The sequence below is a fragment of the Pseudopodoces humilis genome, chromosome 2 (assembly GCF_049639895.1).
Source record: "Pseudopodoces humilis isolate 2021_Gansu_Grassland_sample_001 chromosome 2, ASM4963989v1, whole genome shotgun sequence".
Classification (NCBI taxonomy): Eukaryota; Metazoa; Chordata; class Aves; order Passeriformes; family Paridae; genus Pseudopodoces; species Pseudopodoces humilis.
This window is the reverse complement of record NC_142201.1, coordinates 50,723,827-50,751,532: the sequence shown is the minus strand read 5'-3', so window position 1 is coordinate 50,751,532 and position 27,706 is coordinate 50,723,827. Positions and strand designations below refer to the sequence as shown.

At 35.7% G+C, this 27,706-nt stretch overlaps 1 protein-coding gene across 4 annotated transcripts in view; it reads right to left on the bottom strand.

The window, feature by feature from the left end:
- Window positions 1-5,810: 5,810 nt before the first annotated feature.
- DACH1 (dachshund family transcription factor 1) overlaps window positions 5,811-27,706 on the bottom strand; it is a 353,019-nt gene continuing 331,123 nt past the window's right edge. For all 4 annotated transcript variants that reach the window (XM_088051990.1, XM_088051989.1, XM_005516415.3 and 1 more), the window contains one exon: window positions 5,811-8,582. Coding sequence is in view for 2 of the 4 variants with exons in the window: in XM_088051989.1 (XP_087908115.1) it covers window positions 8,545-8,582 (38 nt within the window). In the remaining 2 variants the exon portion in view is untranslated. The remainder of the gene's footprint in view (window positions 8,583-27,706) is intronic.

Here is a 27,706-nt window from a genome sequence, read left to right as displayed (position 1 = left end):
AATAAAAAAGAACAATATCCTTATGAATCAATAATTAGCTAATTGATTTAAGCATAATTTATTTGTAAAAATATTTAGTATAGCAAGGCAGAATATCCCTGATGCCCTTCATTTGCAACTTTGTAAGATGTCTGAGTACCCTCACGTTCAATTCAAAAACCTCACCCAAGCCAAAACCCCACCTACCAGCTCTGATTTATCAGCTCCACTTCAAACCCGAACCTCAGCAGGGTTTATGGGACCTTTTGGAGACGGTGCCTTGCAGAGGGCAGCAGTTCCAATCACGGCATATTTCCATTGCTGATTGCTGTGATGCAAGGAGGGAAGGACCACACTATGACATGATTCAATCTGTTGAACTTCTAGGACTGCATGACCTCACCATGGCATTACCAGCAGTGAAGTTTCCACTGGTTGCCAGTCCTAGGCTTGTACAGAGCACCAGCTGCTAAGGCCACATTGCAAGTGACAAAATCCAGACGATATCCTTTCACATGACTAAGTTCCACCAGGGAAAGAAACTGCTTTAGGAGCCCAAGTGCACACCAGAAGCTCATATGCAAGGCAAATTCATCCTGCAGAGACCCATTTTCACATCTAAAACTGCTCATGTAGATGCACTTTCAATGTATCTTTAAAAGACAGGAGCTACAGGACACCTGGCCTGTCCATTTCTCAAGGCAAATGGTAGGAACACTTTCCCAAAAAAGCATGGGGGGTGCCATTCATGTTGCTTCTTACCCTCAGTGGGTTTACACTCCCTCTCATCTCCATCAGTAGAAGGGTAATACTAAATAGTTACAACTCAATGTGTGTGGGGGAGAAGTAACAGGAGGGAAAATACAACAAGAGTGTGTTGTTCCAACCAGAAGCAGGGCATATGGGTGGCTGGACTCTTGGGCTTTGGAACTGTAGAGATAGTTTGAATTGGCAGCTGTGTATTTCTTTATTTTCAACTATTTTTCTAGGTTATGTAATGAGAATTCTGATGTACTGAAATGCTCAATGCATCACTTTGTTGAACTAAGAGTCTGGGGTCCAAGAGGAGGTTATGCTAGGTATCTAGGTGCTTCAATAGGGAACCAATGCATCATCATCAGTGCCCAAGGAGTGTTCAGGAGAATCACGGAAACATTAGGTAAGCATTGTGTACTTCAAAAATTCATTTTATTATGATTTTTAATTAGGCATGTGGATGCTGTTAGAATTAATTTTTTCATATTTTGAATCCTGAAATCATTGAGCTAATTTTGGACTCTAATCGCTACCTTTTTTTCTACAAGTTTGTCAATAGCTTAGTTTAACTTTTTGCTATGATTTTGTTTTAAACCTATAATTCATCACTTGAGTCTTATCTCCTACAAGATATATATATATATATATATATATATATATATATATATATATATGCCATATATACACTTGCAATGTTGTAGAGGTTTGTGTTGGAGGCAGATAGGATAAGAAAAATTATCCCAGGCCCCATGAGACTTACTGTGCAATAATGGAGCCTTATTTTTACTAGGCATGGCAATATCCCAGTGGCATCTGTGTTGCATGAGATTCCACAGCATCACAATTAGAGAGTAAAACCCTTTTACCCATAAAACCTGAGAATTAGGGCTTATTAATAATTATTATCATTATTTACTGCTTCTGTAAGTTCTGTGTATGGTGTCCTGTGAACCTGTTCAGCTTCCAGCACAGAAATAGCTTCCAAGGGTAAGACTGGCATTTGTTGAAGCATCTGTTTCCCAGAGGTGTGCTTGTTATTGATCAGCTCACAAAGCAGGTAATACTTTATCTCTGTCCTCTTCAATTGTTAAATTGAGTTCAGATTGTTCAACAGATCCATGTAGAAACTTATTTCTGGCTTCCAATATATCATCCCATCACTGAACAGCCAGATTCTGCAGCATCAGTTTGGTCACAGTGAACAGAAGCCAAATGGTTATTAGTTGCTTCTCAATTGAATTGAAAATGTGGTCTGCTTGCCCAGCACCCTGCCAAACGAGTTTGTTTGCTCCTTCTGTATCTTGCCACATCTTTTTAAAGAGTATCTTTAGAATACAGTTTCTCCTTATTGTATCACTATACAATATTTACCTATTTACCTATTACAATTATATTTACCATCATCTTGACAGCTGAAATCTCCTGTTTTCTGCCATCCCTATGTACTATTCAAAATTCTGTTGTAGTCTCATTCCTTTACCCTGCTTTCCTCACCAAGACTTTAATTTTCATCTACTTTGCAATTCACCCCACAATTAGCACCTCTAAACCAAATCACTACAAAATCCTTCAGAAATGAGTCCTAGTTAAATATGCTTGTACCATAACACAACTTCACAGACACTGAAGCTCAAAGTCACTCCTTTTGTCTCACCAGTTTTAAAATGCCAGGTTTAACTTTTCCATACCTCAGGCTCCCAATCTGCCTGACAACACTTACTTGACTGAGAAGCCAGCGATCCAAACTGACTGCTTCAAAGTCCTCTGTATCTCAGAATGGTAAAAATCTTTAGGGCTCCAAAATAGTTGGTTGCCTTGCAGAACCCATTTCAAGAAAGCTATTTGAAAAAAATACAGGAAGTATATTTTGAAAGGAGGATCTATCTGTTCCAGCTTATCATTTTCAGTTTCCTCAAAGGCTGTCTGGCCAGTATATCCAAGAAAACTAAATCAGCTTACTTTCTTTAACCCAAATCACTGTTCTTTATATTATTAGACATATTATTTCTTCACTTTGCCTTATATTTATTTATTGCTAGAAAATTAATCTTAGAACTGATTGACAAAGATGCTACAACTTCCATTCTTATTATTTAAATTAATTATATTTGTATTAAAATAGGTCCCATTTTAATTCTCTTTGTATTTACCTCCTGTGTCCTCTTTCACATCTTGCTGTTAGCACAGCTCATTCTTCTGGCCTCCTGATATGGAAGATCAAAAAGCTGTGAATGCTTAAATATATCCCAGCAATTTCTATTCTAGATCTGACAACTGCTATTTATAGGACAAAATTTTGCTCCTTGTTAAACTGGATGCAGAAAGTGTTATGTCTAGAAGGAATGGCATCATGCAAATAAGTCTTGTGGTTCTAGAACCATGAAAAACTGCCTTTGGAAGGAACATCTGAAGGTCAAGCAGTCTATAATTTTTTTTAACTGCAGACAGTTAGAACAGGTTTCTCAGAGCTCTGCTCACCTAAGGTTTGAAAATCTCTAATGATGGAGATCCTGAAACCTCTTTGTGAGAACTATTCTAGTGTTTTATCCCTCTCATTTTGACTTCTTCAACCTTATATCCAGCTGGAGGATTTTTAAAGTTTTTTTTTGTGGATTTGTTTTTGGGTGTTTTGTGGGTTTTTTTGGGGGGGTTTTTTGGTTTGTTTTGGGTTTCTTTTTGCTTTGGGTTGTTTGTTTGTTTATTTGGTTGGTTTTTTAATTTGTTTTGGTTTTGGTTTTGTTATTTTTTTGCAGCAGGGATCTGTTTTCCTGTCCTTTTGCTAATACAGCAAGATGAACCTAGCTGTGTTTTTATGGATCAAATTTAGAGCATCAATTAACCAATTCACTGGACTATGCCAACCATTGTTACTCTAATCTGGATGAAGAAATCATGTTTCTCCATAGATCATGCGCAAATTCTCCCAAATTACTTAGTATTTCATAATGCTTGACTTTTAGGTGATCATTTACAAAGTTTCCAAGTACTCTAGCTGTCTAGATTTTATTTCTAACTTGATTCCTTTTAAGAGTTTGAATTCCAGAAAGTCCTTGTTTCCTCTCTCTGAAAATGAAGCTTTCTAAGCAGGAGGCTGTAGCTTGAGATGGTGTGATACTGCTGATGGTGGAACCATCATCATTGATCACAGTGAGCTTCTGCTCAGCAAAGGCACACTAATACATTCCTCACTATCCTATGGATGAGTTAGCAGCTTCTGAAGAAATAAGTTTCACAGAACTCTTGACCTAGGATTGACTCTTGACCTTTTAAGAAAGGCATTGAAAATACCTGAAGTTTGGCCAGCAAAACTGGAAATATCTGTAATCAGCAGTCACGCTTGAAAATCTTGGCCTCAGTCTTCGTTTATTGCAGTCTCGTGTCAAATAACATGTAAGCATGTAACAAATGAAGCAATTTTCAAGATTTTATGGAACCTTCAACAAAAAAGAGGTTTACTTTTCAGATCAAAACCCAACCTTCTATCTCTTTCCACTCCAAAAGTACAAAAAAAGAATTAAAAATTAATTTGCATTTCAATCCATCAGTTCTCACAGGATTTTCCTAAAACTGTAGATGTCTAGCTGCTGAGTCTGAATTTCTTCAGGATCTGACCATAAACTACTACTAAGTTTAGGGCAAGATATGTCTAAGGCAAACTTTTCTTGATTTTGATCTGAGCTTTGACATATTTTTGTATTACTTAGGTCACAAGGAGTACCAACATCTTACTGTCTCTCAGCCTATCCAGCCTCAGACCTGTTAAATGCCAGGTACCTTGCACAGATGAAGCAGCTATTTATTAATGGAGGTAGGGTGGAACTTAGGAGAGTACAGCTCCTTTCTGCTGAGAGAGACTATTTCCTGGGATGCTTAAAAACATAGAGGTAGGCTGCTAGACTGTTACTGTAGAGATAATTTGGGTTTCAGCATGAGCCGGACTGAGATTAATGAGTTTACTTTTTACCCTGCTTTAGCTGTGCCAGAGTTTATAGCAGGGGAGCTGGCTACAGTGTAGCTGGGATCCTTACTAATTCAGACATACAGGATATTTTAATGCAGGCAGAAGGAGATTGTGATTGCCCTATATACTGATAACCAAAATCCTAATCAGCCAGCCAACAACAATCTGCTGGAACCCAGGAAGCCTGTCAGCCTCATGCTTGCAGTCCCCAGGCCATCCAGGGATAGCGGAATGGGTTTATCTGAGAAAGCTAATCTCTTCTGCAGTCCCAAACAGGACTGCCCCCTAATGAAAGCAGAGGCATTCATGGAGGTACAGTTCAGAAAGGAAGAGAAAGGATGGGAAGACATGGTAAGCCAAGGCCAGGCAAGGCAGGACAGTAAGGGAGAATACTCAAAATCAGTCATACCACTCCGACTTTTGAATTTTCTGTAAGCAAAACCTAGTTCCAAATTTGTTCTTAAATAACAATCTTGACCTTAAAAAGGCACCTTTTTTTTTTTTTTCTCACAATGCCACCTAAAGATAAGCTAAGCCAGAACTATTTCTTTCTCCAAATGCCTGTTTAAATGTTTAAATACTTGAGGTTTGTTAAAAAAATATGTCTCTAAACACATTTTATCAAGTGAAGGAGATTTGAGAGAAAACCAACAGGATTACCCCTGCATTTTTGTAGTTAGAGGAATAATATTGTTTTGTTCCATCAATGTGTCCACTTTACATTGTTCAGCACAAAGCTTTGTGAAATAAGAATCATGGGAATATCACAATATAAAGGAAAAAGGTACAAATAACAGCTTCATAAACTGAGAAATGTACATAAATAAATCATGTAGATGGGGGAGTTTGCTTAGCTGGCAAGAAAAAAAATGGAAAATATGCTTGTTAAACAATAACCACAGAGTGTGCTTTTATGATGTTTTTCACCACAGTAATTCATATTAGAGATAGAAGCAGTTGCATGTTAAATAAAATCATTCAGCATTGTTCTCCTCACATTACAAAGAGCTGACTTATGTTGTTTTTAGATGCCTCCCATTAGAAAGTAAATATTCCTCTGATGTTATGCATTTCAGAAAATTTAATAAAGATGAACTGTAAATAAAGTCACAGGGAGATTTCAGACAGTTTTATTAGCAGATTGTTGAAAAGAAAAGAAAATTAAATACAATAACAGTAAACGTGGTTCTCACATTGAAACCAGGCTCAAATAACTAGGCTACCATAGAAAAATTTCCAATTCTTGCATTATGATGTAAAAACAGATTTTTGTACAGTTTTTGTACAACAAAATTCGTAATAACCTTTTTTCATTTTTAGAAAACTTTAAATATATAGATAAAAATAGACAATTTTCATAGGTCCTACATGAAGATGAGTATGTTCTGTTCCAAGGGCTTGCATAGAGCGCAAATGTGGTTATAATATAGAACAACTAGACATCAATATCTTTAAGATTACAAAAGCATATAAACAATAACATGAGGACAACTTTTCTTCATAATCTATGCCAAAAAAAAAATAAATCCAAATCAAAAACCAAAACCAAAATACCAACCCAAAACTTGTAAAACTAAAGAGGGGCAAGAAACTTCAATTTACGGTAACATCTCATGTTCTGTAATATTTACAGTTTTTAGCAAGATTCTTTCTAAACGTCCAGCTCATAAATTGGTTCCCCTTTAATCCTAAACACTTCTGTTTATGTACCAAGCCAAACACTGAGGCATTCCCAAAGGTCTTGAAAGAATATACTGTAAAACTACTAAACCTACTTACAGGTGACTCTATGCAAGGAGCAGAGCAATGGTAAATGCTAGTACATATTTCAGTTGTAGGCTTTTAATTCTCTTTCAGATATGAATGATTCAAAAGCTTGCCACAAATCCATCTAACTTTACAGCTGTTAACCCTTTAAAGACTGCATATGAAAAAACTGGAGTACAGAATCCCATGTGTGTTTAAGCAACTATGACAATCATGAAAGAATCATGGTTAGAAAATAACATCACTACAAAGTATTAGACAACAATATTTAATGAAAAATATTGCTCAATATTTCTTTAAAAAAATTACTGTGATGTGAACTTGTATATACATCTTTCTATTGTTAAAAAAGGATTGTGGTGGAGTAAATATGAACTGCACAAAATAAATGTGTACCAGTATTGCAAGGAAGACCTACAAACTATAGAAGCTCAGTGCTAGAGTTTACAAAACATTAGATTTTTTTTTTGACAAAACAATATTAATATCCAATCGGAACTACTTTTAAAGAAATATTTGCTTTAAGTTAGGCATCTTAGACATTTAAGGTTTTGATATGTTTCCATGAAATAAATAATATTTTATATGCATAAAACATTAGATGAAGAAAGCATAATCACAAAACTTACAGTAATAGCACTGATTCACAAAATCAGTCTTTAAAGGGGTAACCCAAAAGTACGCAAAGCAAAGAACATAATTTTTAGTAATGTAATAAGCAGTGTTTTGCAGCTTACTTCCAGTTATCAGCACAAAGGTGAAAACACATATTGTAGCTTTCATAAAGACAGTGAAAGGAACACATAACCATCCATCCCTAAGACAAGGTGGGAGGGACAATAGACTTCAACTGTATCACTCAGTTCTACGTGGAATTGGACTGATACATCAAGTGTTTGTTAGGTTTGTTTTTTTTTTTTTAGCAACATTGACGTAATATGACATTAACATATAAAAATATTTCTGGCATTTTGACTCACTGCTCAGCCACAGTCCATTCTTAGAAGTGCACTAGTCAGGGCACTAACCAGGGCTCAATATACAAATAAAAGTGGCTGATACAGAATTCTGACTTCTTACCAGATGCTTAAGATCTCATTCAGTAATACTGTGACTCCAGGACAAATATTTACATGCCTGCATGCGTTAAAACTAGAAAGGTGTCTTTCTGACCAACAGGGTGACAAAACAATATTATCTAAAAGTTTCATTTCCTAAACTCTAGATTTCTACTGCATACATAATACCTTCCTTGTGTGATTTGTGTTATATACTGTACATGTGACCAACATTTTGATTAGAAGCAAAGTCTTTTATTTCATAAACCCCTGCCAGTTTACAATGAGAAACTATTATTCTTTTTATTATTTTTTTTTCAATTTTATTTTAGGAAAAGAGACTTTGTGAATGGTAAAACAGTTTGTTTACATTCAGCATTTCTTTTCACTTACACAAAATTCCATTTCACTTAATGTAGTCTAACATATATGTGTTGGTCTCTCAGAAAGCATGTGGAAAAAATGTCTTTAGAAGAAAACCCACGATCATAGTTTGAAAACTGAATGTATCAATTTTTTCTTCTTTTACCTTTTTTTTTTTCCTTTTTTTTTTAAATAAGAATCCTCTTATGCCCTCTACAAGTTCATTTCTGAGCTGTCTTGCTGGTTTCAGTATGGTATAACAGTCTGTAAGTGTACTTGGACACCGCTGGAAGGATCATTGGATGTGCTCAAATATAGAATCATCAGAGGAGAGTCTGCATTCCTTGAAAAAGGGAATACTCAGCCTTGTTCTGACCGCCTGCAATTTTGGATACAATAGTCCAGCGCAGAGATGCAGATTTTCGCTGTGAGAACAGTGCTACTGTACATTTACAAACATTCTCTAGATCTCCAGGTTGAGCCACAGGAGATAACCAAAGGAGGACACTCTTGCAGAATTCTTTACATTTTTGAAGAACATTGATAAATGAAGTTGAGGAAGTTGGTTTGAAAACATTTTGTTTCCACAGAACTCCTTATGAGCCAATGTCTTACTGCAACGTTCTTTACCGTAGCACACGTATTTTCAGCAGGAAAAATTCAATACATGACAGTAGTTTTCAAATAAAGTCTTCCATCTAAAATATGAAAGAGAAACATTTGCTTTATATATTTATATCTTGAATGAATCAAAAAGAGGAAAAACCCCACAAGATTTAAAACCTCAGCGGAAGTAGTCATGCAACAAATCTGTAAAATGTCCCCTCTGGTATTTTTGTCTAAAATAAAAGAAAATCACAAAACCTGAATGTCACCTTGGCAATTTCATCTGTCAGTGGTCAAATTAACTCTGTTGAAAATTACACGCACTTTGCAAGTTGTGAAAACTGAAACAACTTCTGAAGCTTTAATGTATGCTGGACTCATATCACTGCTAGGGCACTAGGAATGTAGGTGGAGCCTCTGTGCATGTGTTTTTACTGATATGCAAACATAACTGAACAGTGCTGAACAGCAATTATTTCCTTCATGGTTGCAGAGCAAAAAAATCTTCTTGCATGCAATCATTAGTACTCCCATCACTAAAGGCATAGCTCATACTTTCTGATTTAGCTGTGTTGTTAAATATACCATGTAATGTAACCATTGTGCACATTTGTAGCTATTTATATAGAACCCGGTATAGGATATTTAAACGGTATCAGTGAAGTATAGCCTCCTTCCCCCCATAAATGAGATTAACTGAACAATTACTATGTTAAAGATGTAAGCACGTTTCTCACAACATTTTTTCCACCCAAGTGAGGAGCATATATTTAAGTGAGATATGTGAGGGAACATGTAAAACACTAAGCCCACCTAACCAGTAAGTGTTGATCTAGAAAAATTTGAAGATAACTTACTGCCACAACATATTTTCACCTAATTTGTAAGTACAAAGCAATTTTTTCTTCACTTGGGCCATGAACATCGTATATACACCTACTTTGATAGAATTTAAAGATTATTTTTTTAAAATACAGAAAACAGAGAAGTTTCTCAGCTTTCTGACCTGTAGGGTAGAAAGTGTTGTCCCCATGTGAATAAAGCACTTTATGAAGCAATTATTCCTCCCCAGTGCATAATTACTAAACACTATTTATATTTTAGAATATAAGCATTTGCAACTACAAGCTGTATCTCAGCTCTTAAAGTTTGCATGAACTTCTTATTTAAATCTGTGTAAATTCAATAAATATTTCTAAGATTTCAGAAGTTCCTGTTTTGGTTTGCTTAGTCCAACATTTTTATTCCAAATCTATTTATAGAATTTTTTTATTAGATATACAATAAAAATTAGATATACAGTGAAGCAAATAACCTGTGTGAGACAAACCTGCGCAAATTTGTTCAAATTTTTTAAATGCTAAGTTATCACTGAAAGATATGGCATCACCTCCATGAACTTACTGTAATTGTTGAAAGAAAGAAAAGTTAACCTGAAAGTAGACAGAAGTACACACCACACAGCTGTAAAACCTTCTGCACACTCCTTTCCAGCTCTTTCAGAATGACTGGGGAAAATGGGAAGCTGGAGAATCACTGTGTGGAAGTGATTCTTATCTAATGTCCCTTTGTTTTTCCTTTTCCACCACTAGTTTTCTTTTGTGAACTTCAGCAGTATATGCCCTTTTGCTACTTTCTCCCCACCTTTCCATTTCCCTAATTTTTTTTATTTTATTTTTTATATATATATATATATATTTTTTTTTTTGGCAGAGTACATGATAACTTTCCCACTACATAAAAGTGCTTCCTCTCAGAACCATTTCTATTCTCTTTTCGCTCTTTACGGTCTTTTTTGGCACTGAGGAGAAATAAAAAGGAATTGAGTAAGGCCTCAACTTAAAGACTTTTTTATTATTATTTGATGCATGAAAACCAACCAAAATGCTTATGGGAACTCAGGGGAGAAAGAAGGGGCCTCTGAAATGGAACTCAGTAAAACTGAAGGCCTGGAGCACCATCTCCAAAGAAAATCTGCATTAAGTGCAGGATAGCTAGCTAGCTACATTTCCATGCAGTTCTCCCAAACATATTGAATAAACACAATAAACATTTACAGCACTAAAGCTGTCTAGATACCTCTGCAGGAGTATTACTCTGCATATATACCAGCACTTTGACTATCCTGAATTCACGCTTGCTAATGAGTGCTATGTATAATTCCCATGTCCTAACATTCTGATAACCTGCAGTTGGCAACTAATTTTATTATACTAGGTCTCCATTTACCTTTTAAAATAAAATATGTATTAAAACTAATTCTCAGTTTAAAATACAGCTGCAGGAAGCAGAATCCTTGTAGCAGCCAACAAAAGATAAACAGCAGTACATTTTCAAAAGTCAGCTCTATTTTACAGTGCTTAAGGATCCAACCTGGCAGTGAAATCAATAGGAGGTTTTTCACTTTTAAAAGAAGACACTATCAGATCCTGTATTCTGTATCCACAGACAATGAATAAGAATAGAAACAGGCAGCTCTACAAAGCACTTTCCTTACAAACTAAGAGGATACTTGTTTATATGTATAAGTTCTCTCCAACATCTTCATTAACAGCTTGGCCACAGTACTCGAAAGAATACTAAGTTTGCCAGGGAGGAGTTGTTGACTCCCTCGAGGGCAGAGAGGCCTTGCAGAGACCTCAACTACTGAGAGGTGAGCAGTCAGACCATATGAAGTTTAATAAGGGCAAGTGCTGGATTCAGCGCCTGGGGTGGAGAAATCCTGGTCGTGTGCATAGACTAGAGAACAACAGGCTGGAGAGCAGTGCCATGGAAAGGGACCTGGGGGTCCTGGTCACTGGCAAGTTGAACACGAGCCAGCAGTGCCCTGGCAGTCAGGAGGGCCAGCCCTGTCCTGGGGGGCATCAGGCACAGCATCACAGCCAGGCATGGGAGGAGATTGTCCCGCTCTGCTCTGCACTGGGGCAGCCTCACCTCGAGTGCTGGGGACAGTTTTGGGCACCACAATATAGAAAGACATTAAGCTATCAGCACCAAAAGGAGGAAAATGAAGATGGTGAAGGGTTGGGAGTGCTGAAGCTGTATGAGGACCAGCTGAGGTCATTGGGTCTGTTCAGCCTGGAGGAGACTGAGGGGAGACCTCACTGCAATCTTCAATTTCCTCACACGGGAAAGTGGAAGGGCAGAAGCTGATCTCTTCACTCTCATCACCAGTGACTTGAGCAAACAGCATAAAGCCAAGTCAGGGGAGGCTTAGGTTAGATATCAGAAAAAGGTTCTTCACCCAGAGTGGGGATGGGAATGTAACAGGCTCCCCAGGGGAGTGGTCACAGAACTGTGGCTGAGAAGTTCATGTAGCTCACGAAGAACGAGCAACAGGTGAATAGCAGTGCACTTCAGAAACTCAAAGGCCTCAAACTGTGCTAAGAAAAACTCACAGCTCTGCAGAGGAACGATGACCTCGCATCACAAAGAGGTGATCAGATACAATTCCTGTATTTGACTGCTGTCTCTTTCATTGGTGACTCCTACTACCTTGTTCCTAGCCATTTCTCTCCCTATTCTTAATGTTCTGAGATTCTTTCCAAATGACAAGAACTTCTCAGTGTTGTTGTCAAAGCCACCAGAATCACTTCGCCTCTAGGTGTAGCCAGAGCTCCTATCTGAATACAAGTGGAGTATTACCACTGATAGGCCTTTAATGATTTCAAGGTTAAAATCACAGACAAAACCTACAAATCATGAAAGTGATCAGCAAATCGAGCCAGCTCATCCTTTGTAAGCCAATGTGAAAATGCCACTACTTCTAAATCCTAAATCCCAAGCATGCCTGTGCCTTCTGCCTCCCAATCAGCTTTAATTTATCAGGCCTATTGCATTACTTTCTTCTGTTAACAAATGCAGAGTTTGTCTATCAGCATAAAAACAATTTTATGTAAAATAAATATGGAATATTTTAGCCACACAAACATATGCATACAAACACATACTACACAAACACACACACAGAGCTTTCACTAAGGATGTTTACAATGCTGGGGTATATTTTTAGCCTACTGAAAACTGTTGATCTGTGGTGAAGTTTCCCAAATTTACATACTGTTATATACAATGTAAGTACATAAAACTTACTTTTACTCTTAGGAAGTCAAGCAAAAACACAAACTGGGAAAAATACTGCTAAATTTCTAAATAGAACTGTGTGTGATTAGCAGATTGTCATCTGTTTTAATTGCTCTTTTGCAAATGGCAGCGTTCAGCAAGATCACACAAGCTCATGCTAGTAACTCAAACTGAAAATGCCATTACTCCTAAATATCATTTGTTTTTGTCTGTGGATTGATATGACAGAAATTCTACCCTGAATGAGGGAGTATTTTTTTAGTTCAACTCTTTTTAATTAAGATTAATTTTGAGGATTTTAAATGAACATGTCCAAATAGCTAAAAGGTCATCAATGTTATAAAAAACAAACAAATGGAACTGACATAAAAGTTTGCAATGCTGAAACAAATCATATGCCTCAGAATGCATTCCCACAGAGATGTCATCTGGGCAATGATTCACTTTAGTGTTCTGTGGGCAGCTTGCAGTAAGTATCTCTGTGGGCCCAGCATTTTCAGAGGGAAAAACACAAACCCACTCAAATATTATTACTATTAATATGCAAACTCATAAACTGATAAAAATGTACAATGAAATGCTAGGTTTTGTCTTCAGCTGCAAACTAAGTAAGTCATCCATTAGATGGTAATGTAGGTATTTCTGCCACTCAGTGCAAGTCCCAGTAGGGTTGTTTGCCGTCCAAAAAATTGTATTCTAGTTTGTATTCTCAGAGTTGCTTTAAAAATAAATGTAACAACAGTGATCATCATGACTATAATACTGCAGTGTTTCATTTATGAAAATCTGCAATAAACATCCAAGGTGTGCTGTCACATCTGAGTTCAGTCATTTGCTATTTTAAAAAAACCTACTGAGGTAAATTCTCCTTAGGAAAAGCATAGTGTTTTATATAGATAGGAGCTAAAAACAACCAACCAAGTGACCAAAGAGACAAAAAGATACAGTAGTTTCACACAAAGAGCTGATAAGAAAGAAACCCCCAGAGTCCATGTTAAGAAGAAAAGGACAAAATATTTTGTGAGAAGGAAGATCACAGGGTCATAGAATGTTTTGGGTTGGATCACCTTAAAGATCACCAAGGACCTTAAAGAATAGACCTTAAAGATCACCAAGGTCGACTCTCCTGCCATGGGTAGGGATTCCTTTCACTAGACCAGGTTTCTCAGAAAACAAATTGCAAGATATGAAATCTCAGTCTGAGCTTTGGCAAGTTAGGATGTCAAGGTGTGAATAATTTTTTTATCCTTTTTTTTTAAATTGTAATTTGTGAGCTGTAGAATAGCAAATCCCAGCCCATGATCCAATAACCCTTACATCAAATTAGCCACAGTTTTAGCTGCTCGAAGTCCTAACTTCAGTTAACATATTTTTGTCAAATATGCACAGGTCAGTGATAGAAGCCAATTTTTACTCAAAATGGGTATTAAGGGTATTTGAAGTGTATCTATTCATCTCTTTGTACTTTCAAAGAGCAAAGGTTGATGTCTCTTGTTGGAAAGACAGGAACTTTATTCCCAAATATGGCTCTGAAATTTTCTGTGATTTTAGTTTGGTTCCGCCCCCCACCCCATGATTTTCTTTTCTCTGTTTCAAACTTTCTGTTTCTTTCCCTTTTCACTTTAGGTAACAGAGATGTTCATGGTTTCTCAGTCTCTTTTCTTGTCCTTAGGAAGATAATAGCAGTGTTAGCTGAATCCTCTAAGGACTATATTAGCACAAATAACAAAAAAAACAACAACAGCAACCAAATAAAACTATACATGCATATGTATTTAATGAAAATAAAAGGTTCTTCACTCATAAAAATCCATTTGAATCCTCTGTCCTCTCTGTGGCTGGTGACTGAGCTGACCTGAGCTCAGGGTCCTCTTCTAAAATCACATGTTGCAACAGAAAATCCCCAGGACTAGCCCATGTGCTCTTAAAGGCAGCAGATGCTTCATGCTGAAACTGAGTATACTGTTGCCAGATCCTCCAACCATTAAAAACTGCTAACTTCAGCTTAAAAGAAATAAAATATTTGTGACCTTAAATGGGGCTACTCATATCTAAATCAAAGCAAAGCTGCTCACTTGTGCTAAGTAACATAATAAATTGCATTTCCTGTTAGGAAGTAGCTTTATTGAAAATGGTAGCTATTTTCTCAGAAGTTATTTCCAGGCACCTGTAATCTTAATGAGGTTTGTCCCTTTCAAAGAACAGTTGTACGTGCATGCCCGAATGCACACAACCTCTTCAGCCCAGAGCTGATAAAAGCATCTGCATGCCATAGCTCAAGCACATTAAAATTATATTATTGGTTGGTTTATTTGTTTTAATAAGATGGGGCAAATGTGAATCACAGTGTACTTCTAACCTTTCATTCAAGTTGATGTTTTAATCATTTGGAGGAAGAGAAACAAAACAAAAGAAAGGGATGGCAAACAAATGGTAATGATTCATGCGATATTTGATAAGACAGCAATGGGAAGTCAAAATAAAAGCAAGCATATTGTGGCAGATGGAAGGGATCTTAGTCAAGTTGTAACCCTTCCTCAAAAAAAACTTAAAGGAAACAACTAATTAAGGAGGAAATATATTTTTGTATACTCTTCATATATTTCATTCCAAATTAAGACACAAGAGGATTTATTTTCCACTGAAGATGGAAGATAAAAATGGGAGTCTAACTTTTTAATCATGGGAAAATAATTTATGGTGAACTTGAATCTTTTCCAGTTTGCAGAATGTGAGACAAGAAGCCCAGCGTTTGTAAAATTGAGTCATGGAATCAACTGTACATAACTTTTCATAGTATTCTTAAAGAAGTGCAAACCAGTCCATTGTCAGGGGAAATAATTCCTCCCAGTGTCTAGAGTTAATTAGAACTCTGAGGTTTTACAACTCAACACTGAAAAGGAGGGACAGAGGGATATATACTGAGCTGACATTGTTACTGGCAGCACAAGTAGATCACGTATTGGGGAACATGGATGGATCCCCTGCCATCTTCCCTAGCAGAGCACAGGAGATGCAGGAAAGCTGGCTCAACCATTGAGGCTTTGAAACTCAAGCAATTTGTTCTTTAAAAAAAGTGCTCATCCAGTTTTTATGCAAAGATGGGTGATTTCACACTGCATGTTCATTAAATGCATGCAAATATGAAGTATGTAAACATATTTGGCCAAACACTATCCCAGTTTGCCCTTTGTGTAACACCAATAAATTAGTTTCAAATTTGCATATTGTTATTAATCATACACCTTTCATTTCTCTACTTAACATTCATGTACAAATATATTTGTGTTAATACTCAGTGCAAATATGCAGGAAACTGAGACGTCCATGTGTTTCTTTTTAAAATAGCAATTTATACATTGGAGATTTTAATTGTAATTTAAGACATAAAACTAAACTATGGGTGTGCAAAAAAGAGCATCTAAACACCTTTTTTCACAATTATTTCCAAACATTGAATTATCTTCTATCAGTGATTTTACCATGTGTTTTAATCATTCATACATATTTCCATTACTCCAATTTTACTGTGGGAGTAAGCTAAAGGTCAGCAATCTGGTCTTTAGTAAACTAACAAAGCAGGGGAGTACCTGAATATGTCGCCTTCTATTATATGAAGATCATATAGAATGCATAAAACTGGCCATTTTGAGGACTGAAAAAACTGAACTAGTAAGATGAGAAATTGTTTAAAATAAATAGATTTTTTTTAAAAAAATCATTGTCTTTTCCTGTTGCTTCACTAACTTAGCAACCCTTTTTCTATTTGTATAAACAGAAGAAGCCATATCAAAAAAAGGCAACAGAACTGATTACTTACAAGCACTGAACTTGAGTCACTAAGGCATTGTACTGTGTCACTTCATGTTGGTAAAAAAAAAGAAAAAATGAGTAATGATAAACAACAACAACAGAGATACAAAACAGAACAAAATCCTTTCAACTGAAGAATCATGTGGAAAAGTTATTAAACGATGAAGTCACAGCTAAATACAATCAGCTTGTGAGCTTCCACAGCTCATTGTGTTCACTGCTGTTTGTATCACAGTGTGGATAATTTTGGTGCTGAACAATCTGTACTGCATAAAACAGTTTCAAGTTCTACAAAATGGTGGGCTCTATTTGTTACTGTATTTCCAGAAACATAAACAACTTTTTTTTTTTTTTTAATATCAGCAAGCAACCTTGGATCTGATAGCATAAAATTGACAAAGAATTGAATATTGGAACGTAGTTTCTGACTGGCACCTTCTTTCCCTTTGTTTTGTTTTGGTGTTATTTTGTAAAGTCTAGATGGAAACAGAATTTACTACTTATCCCTTTAGTGTGATCTGTCTTCTTTCACTTCTCTCCATTTTGTCTCCTTTTTTGTGCCTTGCTCATATGAAAACTTTTTTTACACTAAACATCATCATCAAAGTAATCTTACATACAAGATATTAACATACAGTTAAGCTTAAAACAGGCTTAAAAAAATAATTACTTTTCTTTTCTGGAGAGAAAAAGTGGTCATAAAATGAAATTGAAACAAAATACAGTAGATCAGTGTTTTTTGGAGCTTCCAGCAGTTTTTCTTGAATTACAGTAAATATCTATGTAAGTCAGTATTTCTTTAAAACAACCCTCCATAAACATGCAGAGCAGTTCAGGAAATGCAGTCAAATCTTTTCCATCACTCAACTAGAAGCTGATACAGTAGGTAGGATACAGGTGTATACAACTACAGATTCCATAATAAAATATGAATAATAAAGATCTTTTATGCAATTCTGAAAAAATAACACGGGTCATCATTTTTTTGCTAGGAATAGTTGTGGCCATAGTTAATACTCTCCATCAACAGACAGTGTGATGTTCATTTCTTTCAGCAGATATAAATAATTTATGAAGATGAGCTTTTCTAAGGTATTATCTTTTCTAGAGCTTTACTCCATTACTTTTCAAAACACAAGAAAAGACTTAGATCTAATACCTACTCCTATGCAGAGCACCTCTTCTGGTTCACAGAATCATAAACCCACCTCACTCTTCTCTTCTAAACACATCTCTTCTAAACAAGTAATTTGAATTTCATGTTGCCCAAGTAACTAAAAGGCAGACTAGTGTTTTGTTGTTTTTAGATTAAACACCACAGTTAATACAAGAGTATGTAACTGAGATGATGTGTGAACTGCTGCAAAGTTTACTGGAAAATAGAGGCCACTTAAAGAAAGCTATATGAGTCTGCATACATAATTCTGGAATATGTGGAATCCTTTTTTAGTGTCAGTATCACATTAGCACCCCACTTTAATACACAACCACCCTTGTTCTCATTTGTGTGCTAAAACGCCCAACGCAAAACATGAAGAAATAGTCACATGCAGAACAGGAAGGAATGAGGCTGTAAAATAGATAAATTGCACAGCAGCAAGCTTATGGAAAATCTATTAAGGATGCATGGGATGTCAAAACATGCGTAACTTAATCTCACTGCTTTTAGGTATTTTGTATGAAAGCAAGTTTATGGCACCAAGCAGTGCCATGCAGTTCCAGGACAAGAGGAAAAAGAAAATCAAACCAGAAGTCATGCCCAAGGAAATGAGCTATGAACTGAAGTCACACATAATCCTTCCAGCACACAGAAATAGACATAGATCTTAATGAAGTTCCCAGGGTTTAGCATGAGTAGCATAACATAAAACTGAAAACAAAATCAGCTCATGTTAATTCTGTGGAAGACTTCAAGCTGAAACATGTAAATGGGGTCTAACCCAGTAGATAGCTATGAAGCAATACTTAAGCAAAATGCCTTTGTTCTTTTCCAGAATGAAAACTACCAACATTTTAGATTATGAGTGAACTCTGCTTCTGTGGCAAGTGCTAATGCTAGCCCAGGTATGTTGCTATTCAATTTAGAGCTCAAACTAGTTCCCCTAACTAATTGTAAACTTCCATCTTGAATATATCTTCATAGATGCATTCAAGTACTGTAGTGACAAGCCAATCTTCCCCATTCCCTCTCAGTGGTAACATAATTTCAGATAGGTACTTCAAAATGATTATTCTACCCTCCCAGGAAAAACTCAATTAGCCTTAGGGCCAGGTGGTTTGAATTTGGCACCACTCTGTGTCTTTGCCAGTAGAGATTCCTCAGAAAAAACAGCATGTCATGACAGACTGTGTCCTGGATGCACCCCACTACAGAAATCCCAGACCATATGGAAGCAGCATGCTTTCCCAGAGAGAACTTAACACCGTGGTTCATCATCAAAAAGTAAGCAAGAGAAAAGAGAATGGCTAAATTAAACCACAGAGCAGTCTTAACCAATGACTTTGGGATCAAGTGACTACCTTGGAGTCAGAAGCAATGAGCAGTGCAAAATATCTGAAGTGTAACATTTTCTTGCTTCGAAGTGTGATTTTCTCAAGACAGAGAAAATGAAAAATGTTACTTCTTGGTTGCTTTTACTCTTCCCCACCCATCTCCCTCCTTCTTCCCATCTCCCCCAGCCTTCCACTTACAGTGTTTCTTGTCAGTAGCAACTCACTAATGGCATTGTACAAATCACTTGCAGGACATTCCCTGGAAAAGTGTTTAAGATGCTAGTTACCCATGCTCAAGGTGAACTTAGACTGGAATAATTTCAGAACAGGCTACTAGTATAAAACAAGGAATATAGTCCACATAAAATTAATTGACTTGCTTATCACAGAAGAGCAACTAATCATTCTTTGTATATACATTAAATAATGAGACAAAAACCAACTCTTTTGCAGAAACTCAGCTCTGAGTAGTCTCCCAGAATGATGGATATAATAAATGATCTTTATGAATATAACTGTGATATGAGAATCTGAAAATGCAGATTTTTAAAGCCCATCTAGTATCTATCTAGTATCCCTAATGCTATGCTACTTCAGTAGAAAAAGAGGCAAAAACTGAGTATATCCTGAGTGCATTTATTGAGTACCTGACCTGGTAAAATACATTTGGCTATAAAGTTATTTTTAGCTGGAAAATCTAAGGAGTCAATGGTTTTGCAAGAATATGAAAAAAAAAGGCGAAAAAAAGAGGGAAACCTTATAAAATGAGGATTCTTCTATGCACTGAAAGTTTAAGATCAAGCTCTGGAACTACTGCCCATTTGGAAACGGAATAAAACTGATATTGTATGTTTTATGTGTTTTGGTCTTTCAATATTTTAGCATTGGGAACCAGATTGCATCTGATGGCTTAGTTACTGCAGCAAAAGTGACTGTGATTGTCATAACAAATTTGATGGCAAGGTTGAAAATGGAACTGATCCTCCAGTCAGTGTACTACTTTTATGACGCTTCCAGTATTTCCAGTGAAGCCAAGGAGTCTGATCCAGCCACAGTATTTTATGTCCAATTCAGCAATGTGCAAAGATACTGTTCTCTCTCCAATGGCTAAGAATGTATATCTTTGAGTCAGAGTATAAAGCTAAAAATGAAAGCAAATTATTGCTGCTTTTTACTTTATGTTCGTATTCAATATAGCTTGATTACTTGAAAGGAGTTGTAGCCCGCATATTGCAGTATGAAACAATATCATGAAAAATACATGTCTTTTAATGCAATGGTTGCACCGACAGTTTGTCACAGGCAAAATCTGCAGAATCAACACATAGACAAAATAAACAAGTCAAAACTTGAATTATCTAATACAGCATTGTATATTTTCAACAATCCATATTCTAATTTCATGCACATAAAGCAGCACTGTAAATTTTTTGGTCCTGCCTTCAGAACACTTTGTTTCCAAGGCCAGCTGTAGCACGTTGCGATCCATCCTTTCTAACATCCATGACAAAACACACTATTATGCTATTGCTGCTTTTCCTAAGCTATTAGAGGCTGCATCACTTTTAAAAAATAAGGCTGACAAGAATATAATAGAAAAAATGTTTTTACCATTACTGGTACACACTTTGTGTTTCTCAACTAGGAAAAACAAAATGACATCACATTATCATTATATATGCTGCTGTCTCCCAGGATGTCCTTCAGGTGTTACGGAACCCTACAATGAGCAAAAGCAAAATATTTCTTTTTAAAGCTAGCAGTCTATTCTATAGAATATATTTTCCTCTTTACAAGCCAGCTGGCAGTTCACTGGAAGAATACTTATTATAGATGTATGCTGACAGCAAATTTTAGCTTAGATAGAATGTGATGCTGGGTAAGTAGTCCTTCCAAATGTGTTAATTTTAGTTTCACTTCCTATATACTTCCTTTTCATAGCTGATTTATTTTTTTTTTTTTAATTTCACAGGAACTTGAGATACTAATAGAGATGGGTCAAATTCCACATCAAATCCATGGGAAAGCCAAATTTGTGAATAACACAAAGGTTAAATTGTTTTATTTTATTCTTAATCATATCAATGTAAAAATAACCACTGTGAGAAAACACTATTTTTAGAATTACAGTAAATTTAAAATAGTAATTTCTTGCTTTTCTGGTTTACAAGATAAAATTTATATGAGTATTACATATTAAAATTTGTTTATCTTAAAATAAAGTATTATAAATATTTCCTATTTCTCAAGGATACAAAAATGCCTCTTTTTTTTAATATTACTGCCAAAGAGGGAAAGGACAAAACCTAAAATCCTTGGTCAGTTTTAAATTAAGCCATCAGACCCTTAGCTAGTTAAAGTTAATATTGCTTTATTGATGGTAAAATTATCTTTTCTTTTTTTCTTTTTCTCTCCAACTGACAAAATAGAGCAATTAAGTTGGAGTGATATTTTAGGAAGATTATTGCCTTCTTAACACTGCACAAAGGGCTGCCTGCCTGATAACATCTCACAGTAGTTTTATTTACATTTTAAGTCTAACTTCTTTTTTGCCTCTTCAATATTTTAAGTGAATGTTGAACTCTCATTCTCCTTAACAGGATTTCTGACCCCTCAGTTATCTTAGGATTATAAAAGAGAGACTGTCCTGTACTACACCAAAATGCTGTCACTCATTAATATACCATTTCTGATCTAATGCATAATAATTAAGGTAAGTCAATCTATTAAATTTTTTCTCATATGATGATTCAGGTAAGGTACATTTACACAAAATTTAGGCAATCAAGTATTAGTTTGCTAAATCCCATAAAATATTTCTCCAGCTATTTCCCTGTACAAGATTTGAAACTAACTATAATTAGCTGATAATAGTTGTAAATTGCCGTATCTTGCATCGCCTCTCTTTGCCACTTTTTAATGCTTAGGACTCTGATCCATCACCAAAGAAAATATAAAAGCAGAAGTTAATAACGTAACTGAACTTCTACTGTGCCTTTCATCCAAGATCCAGAATACTTTACAAATATTAATTAAGTTTCACAACACCCTTGTGTGACACCAAAGCATCGGTGCTGCCATCAAGAAATCAGTAGATATTATTTCTTTCTTTATGCATGAAAACTTGGTTTTGGCTTAAGGCATTGGTTAAAAATGCCTGGAAGCATGCAAAATGAGGTATTTCTTTGCCATTCAAGGGCAAAACATCAGATGTAAAGCATATAAGCCACCCCAGCAAATGGTACCATTTAAATTCTGAAATCAATATTATCCACTCAATTCTTTGCTGAAAAATGTAAAATGGGTAAAACAGTGACTCCTTAGTATATACTTCTTGTAACTGTGTCAAATGCTACATCAATTCTTTGCAATTAGACAATCTTGGAGTATAATTACAACCCTTGCTTTAAAATGGATTTATTGTATGGGAAAAAACTCCATACACTACAAACAACAACAACCTCCAAAGAAATTGCTTTCTCACCTCCAGAAACTGAATCCAGTTTTTCTGGAATATGCCTGAGCTTACTAAATTTGTAGTAGTCTATGCTGGGGTACTCTAATTATTATTTATAATGGGATGAACTCTACTACAGATATTTCTTTCCATTCTCTCCAGGGTCAAGGGCAAGAAGCACAGATGTAGATGTCCACATTGAAGACTTCTACACTATGTCAAGTTAATCTCAGCCCATGTCTTGTTTGCAAGCATAACTACATTTAAAGGGCAAAATGTTAACTAGTTGACCAAAACTAACAAATCAGTACAGTTATAGTGATAAAGTTACAGTAATATAATGCAACTGTATGAGTAATATGATACTATTTTCCCTTCTAGAGTTCTGTAATATGTCCATCTACCTCTTTTTCTATCTCTCAATTTATGGCTGCTTTTGTTCTTTTTTCAGAGTTTTCAGAATGCTCTGACTTCTTTCATGCCTTGTGCCTTGTGTGGTAGCATTCAAATGAAACAAATGCTGCAAAGCTTTTAATGCAGAATTAAAGTTCTCTTTTCTACATTTGAGTCATGCTTAATGCAACTTCTAAACTATTCAGGATCATATGAAACAGAAAAGGAATTGTCAAGCTTGGATAGTTTTCCAGAACTGATGCAAAATTACCCATTTCTAACATCAGTAGTTACAAGAAGTGACTGAAGTGCAGCTGCTCGTAGTGTGATTACTGTCACAAGTGATGCTGGAATTCTGAGGCAAGCAAAAAGGAAAATACACAACACATGAAATTCATCACATTAACTTCAGACACCTGCACTGTACGTAGCTGCATGTGAGCTGGTTTAGCAAACTCTCTTTACAATCAATGAATAAACTTGGAAGTCGTGATTCATTTTCTTCAAAGGGAGAAATGTGTCTATTACTCTTCATTGACTTTAATAGGAGTCCAGCCAAATAGCTCAGATAAAGACATCTACCCCACAAATGTGTGAAGTGGAACACATCCCTCCCACTGATATTGTTTGGGTATTTTATAGATAATTACATTGCCTCAGCAGCTATTCCACACCTTCATAACACAGAGCAATATCTATACTGCCATTATGGTATCAGCAAAGTCCCACTCTATCTTATCAGTTGAAAAAATTATAGGATAATGCAGTAAAGAATATATGACTTTGTATACCATCTTGATAGCTTAAACATCCTGTTTATTAAATTCTGAAGCACTCTTAAATAGCACCTACTTTTTGGTCTCTGCAGGCCTGGCTTTCTCAAGTATTGCATGTCTAAAGTGAATGCAAACACGCTAATAAACTTGGTCAGGGATTTAAGCAAATGCAGGCATATTGAAAATGAGTAAAAATCACATTGTGCTGTTTCACTGTGCAAATATAATTTCTTGTAAATTATAAACCCCCAATCATTTCCTTATTTCAAGTATATTTTCATTATTCCAATAATATTGCACTCATCCTTGAAGTGAATCAAACTCCTTTTCACCTGTCTTACTATGCACATTTTAACATTCTGTATAGACACTACTTTAACCGTACTCTTTCTTCTTTGTCCACAGACTATTTCCAGCAATATTAACTAGCTGATAGTTTACTTTGGGATTTTAGGTGGCCCTCATTTTAAAATAATAGTCTTCACCTTTTTCCCAAAACACCCAATCATTGTCCTTTTATATTTTTTTCCAGAAATAGCTCTCAATTTCTTCTCATCTCCTTGCAGTACTATATTGAAATTTTGCACAAAGCTTCAGTACTGATGATTTCTTTTATTTTTTTTTTTTTCTCACTGCATATTCTCAATCTGCATGTCTGGCTATTCTGGATACTGTCTCAAAGTTGCTGATCACTGCAGCTAAGGCTGTCCTTTGTAACTTACATTCATCACTCTTACTCCAATCATTAAACACCAGGCAGTAACTCACAAAATGTTTTCTCTACAACTGTTAGTCTAGTAGAGAATAAACTAAGCCCATATAATGTACAAAATCCTGCACTATTTTAAGCTCCAACCTATGATGCTAGTGTCTATTATTTCTATGCATATCTGTTCCAAAAGATTTCTGAGGTATCACAGGTTGACAATAACAAAAATACCAAAATGATTACTTTGTCATCCCTATTTTCGAAGTATAAAGAACAAAAATTATCATCAATTAAGATAAAATGGAAATAACTTTAAAACCCTTGAAAACTTTTGGTACAGGAAATGGAGTTTCTCCAAATTTAAATGTTGCTGTAGTCAAAATGACACAGAATGTGCAATAATGTGTTTGTTTTTCAGATACTGTAGGTCTGAAGAGAATTTTTTTTTTGTATACTTCAATTATAAAAACATTTAAAACATACAAACTTGTGCAATTTTTATTTTAATGAAGATGAGAAGTTCATTAACGAAGATAAATATTTCATTAGATGTTAAATAAAACAAAGAGATTTTTTGGCTTCTCTCAGCACAAAATTCCTTTGAAAGATTAATTAATACATGCAAATTATGCAAATTAGACCCATGCAAACATTTTATGAAGACAATTAAGGGAACCATTAATTACTGCTTTTTTTGCTTCAGTGAGATTCATTCATTTAATTTTAATTTCACTTTAACTGTTTTGATGTATAATCTTGCAGCTAAGAACTTTATCTTTCCTAGTGGGTCACTTAAACTTATAAATTTCATCAAGTGAGCAGCAACAGAAATCTGCACAGATATTCTCTGGGCTATGTTTAGTATCAAGAGAAATTTTTGACACAATGCACTCCTAGAAACTGCAAAACTGGAAGGGAATGTGAGCTCATTCTTGGACAAGGTTCAACTGCTGGAAAAGCAATTAATTTGCTTTGGCTGTGCTAATATAGGGGAATTAGAAAGTGTGACACAAGACAAATAGAAATAATTAGTTCTCCAAAATGATGTTCTCATTAATATGGTTTGAACAGTAGAAATAAAAAACATTATTGTGGCATGTCTGCATTCTGTCCCTAGCCACAGGAGGTAGGAAAATGCAAGATACAGCATTTTTTCACCTTTGTAGTTTGTATGGTGATGGCATTTATTTTCATTTTTTTTACTGTAGGTTTTAAGAAAGGCAAATTATGGACCTGATCCTGCTATCTAAAACCTACTGTACTTGCATAAAGCATGAGGAATCCCTACACTTCTTCCTGTGAAAAGAAGAAGCTATAAAAAATAGCTGACTAGGCTTTTCACAACAATACACTCAAGTTCCTAAATTGAAACTTTTATTTCAATATCTTTCATTTAAATCATATTTTATTACATGCAATACCCAAGGTATAATGTGTTTTTTCTGCAGCTTAAGCTCCTTTAGTAAAATGTTTGCTCTAGCAAAAGAGTTACGATATCCTCTCCAAATCCAATAACATAATTTTCTTTTTCCATAACATGACTATACATACATGCATTTTACTAAGTGCATAGAGGTGGATTTTCACTTGGTCTCCTTAACACTTACACCAATAAAAAGACGGTTTTCCACAAGCAGTGAACATCACTAGCTGGCACTCTTTACAAAAACAGGCTGCTAGAAGGCTGTTACGAACATCTGCTCACTTACACTCTATACTTAGCTTGTTGCAGGATTAAAGCTAATAGAAGACTATGTGGCCTCTTCAACATATTAACTTCTCCCTGCCCTGCAGGTTTACCGAGTTCCAACTGAAGGCCACCTCCCTTTGAAAGTTCTGCTGTCTACACACCTTTTATCTAGAATCAGATATTAAAGTGCAATGACTTGGTATTATTTATTTCTTATTTCAGTCAGGTGGCAAATCTATAGCATCTCACACAAATAGAGATTTTTCTCTTTAAATACCAGGAGAGAAAATGTGGCCATGTGGTAACATTTTTTTGAAAGCTGATTACTACAATTAACAAAATCCTTAAAGTGCAACTACCACAGGGGCTTAGTAAAATTACCCAATAAAGTTTCTAGAAGTCACACTGCATTAATTCACCATAAAATCCTAATACCTTTAGGGACATTACTGATAAAAAGTTAAAATCTATGAAACCTTTCTATAGCTACCTATTGCTTAACAACACGGATATAATATGTCCACGTTCCTAATTTGCTAAGAATGTGTCAAATAAAGATGACTGAACACGATTCTTGTTAAATGCTGGGAAGTGCCTTCTTCCTTGACCATCAATTCTAGTTGCTAGTCAGCTGGTTTTTTGAAACTTTTATTAAATGTGTCTGTGTTAATGACTTCTATACAAACAAATATTAGAACTAACACCTCATACCATATACGGTAGATTCTAGACTAGCATTTCCTAAAAAGATTTTGGCATTCAAATACTGTTCTCCCTTTGATCTTCTAACTCTCCCTCCAAATTGCTAACTTCTTTCTCAGTTTGACATTTTTTGCTTCTTCCTCAACTTCCCGTTTTAATTTCTGAGGGCTACGATCTTCCCCTCATTGTCTCTCTCTCTTTACTTTATCTGAGTAGAGTAATCCATAAACTGAAATTCAGTCACCATATCCATGCTGACAATTGACACGGCCCTTTGTACTCCAGATCTGTTCCTTTCTGTCTGACATAAAACCTCAGTCTGCTTTTCTGATCCTCTGTGTGCATGTGTCGCTGCTCTGACAATCTTAGTTTGAGAAAACAGAGCTGTTAATCATTCATCCCTTCAGATTCCTCCTCATCTTCTTACTACTACTCTTAGTTACTACGAACTACTCTTTTAATCTTCTCTGTCAGTAAAGTTCAAAATCAAGGTGTCCTGTTTGTTTGTAACTTCTGACTCTTCATTACAACACAGTGTCTAAATTTATTCTTATAAAAAGTCTTTGCGCCTCATTCTCCTATCCCTCTTTCTAGCTATAAATTCACATGATGTTTCTCCTCATATCTCACCTGCAAAAGTTTCTGTCTCAGTTGTATAAACAAATTTGTATGGCAAAAATATTTTCCTAGTCTGCTTCTTTGAATTGTCACTCTCATCTAATTCCTTCACTGGCTCTTCCCTTTTAACAAGTAGAAACACAGTACTTGAAAGGCTTTCCTTACCATTCACCTTGTGCATTACTCCTTATCAAAATGCTTCAAACTGAAGTGATACTTTCAAATAAGCATCCTCATAATGCTGTCCACAGACCCTCATGCAATGCTTACAAGATGAACTCACTGCAACCCTTCAGGTCTCAAGTCTGGATTTGCAGATGATTCTGACAGAGAGGCCTGAGATCAGGAACGCTGCCTGAATCCATAACGTAATGAGAATACTGGTTCCTGGACATATATAACTTCCCATATAAATCAAAACCTTTACCAGCACAGTCACTAACATCTCATAGTCATCATCTCCCCCCAATACTTGTGTAAAG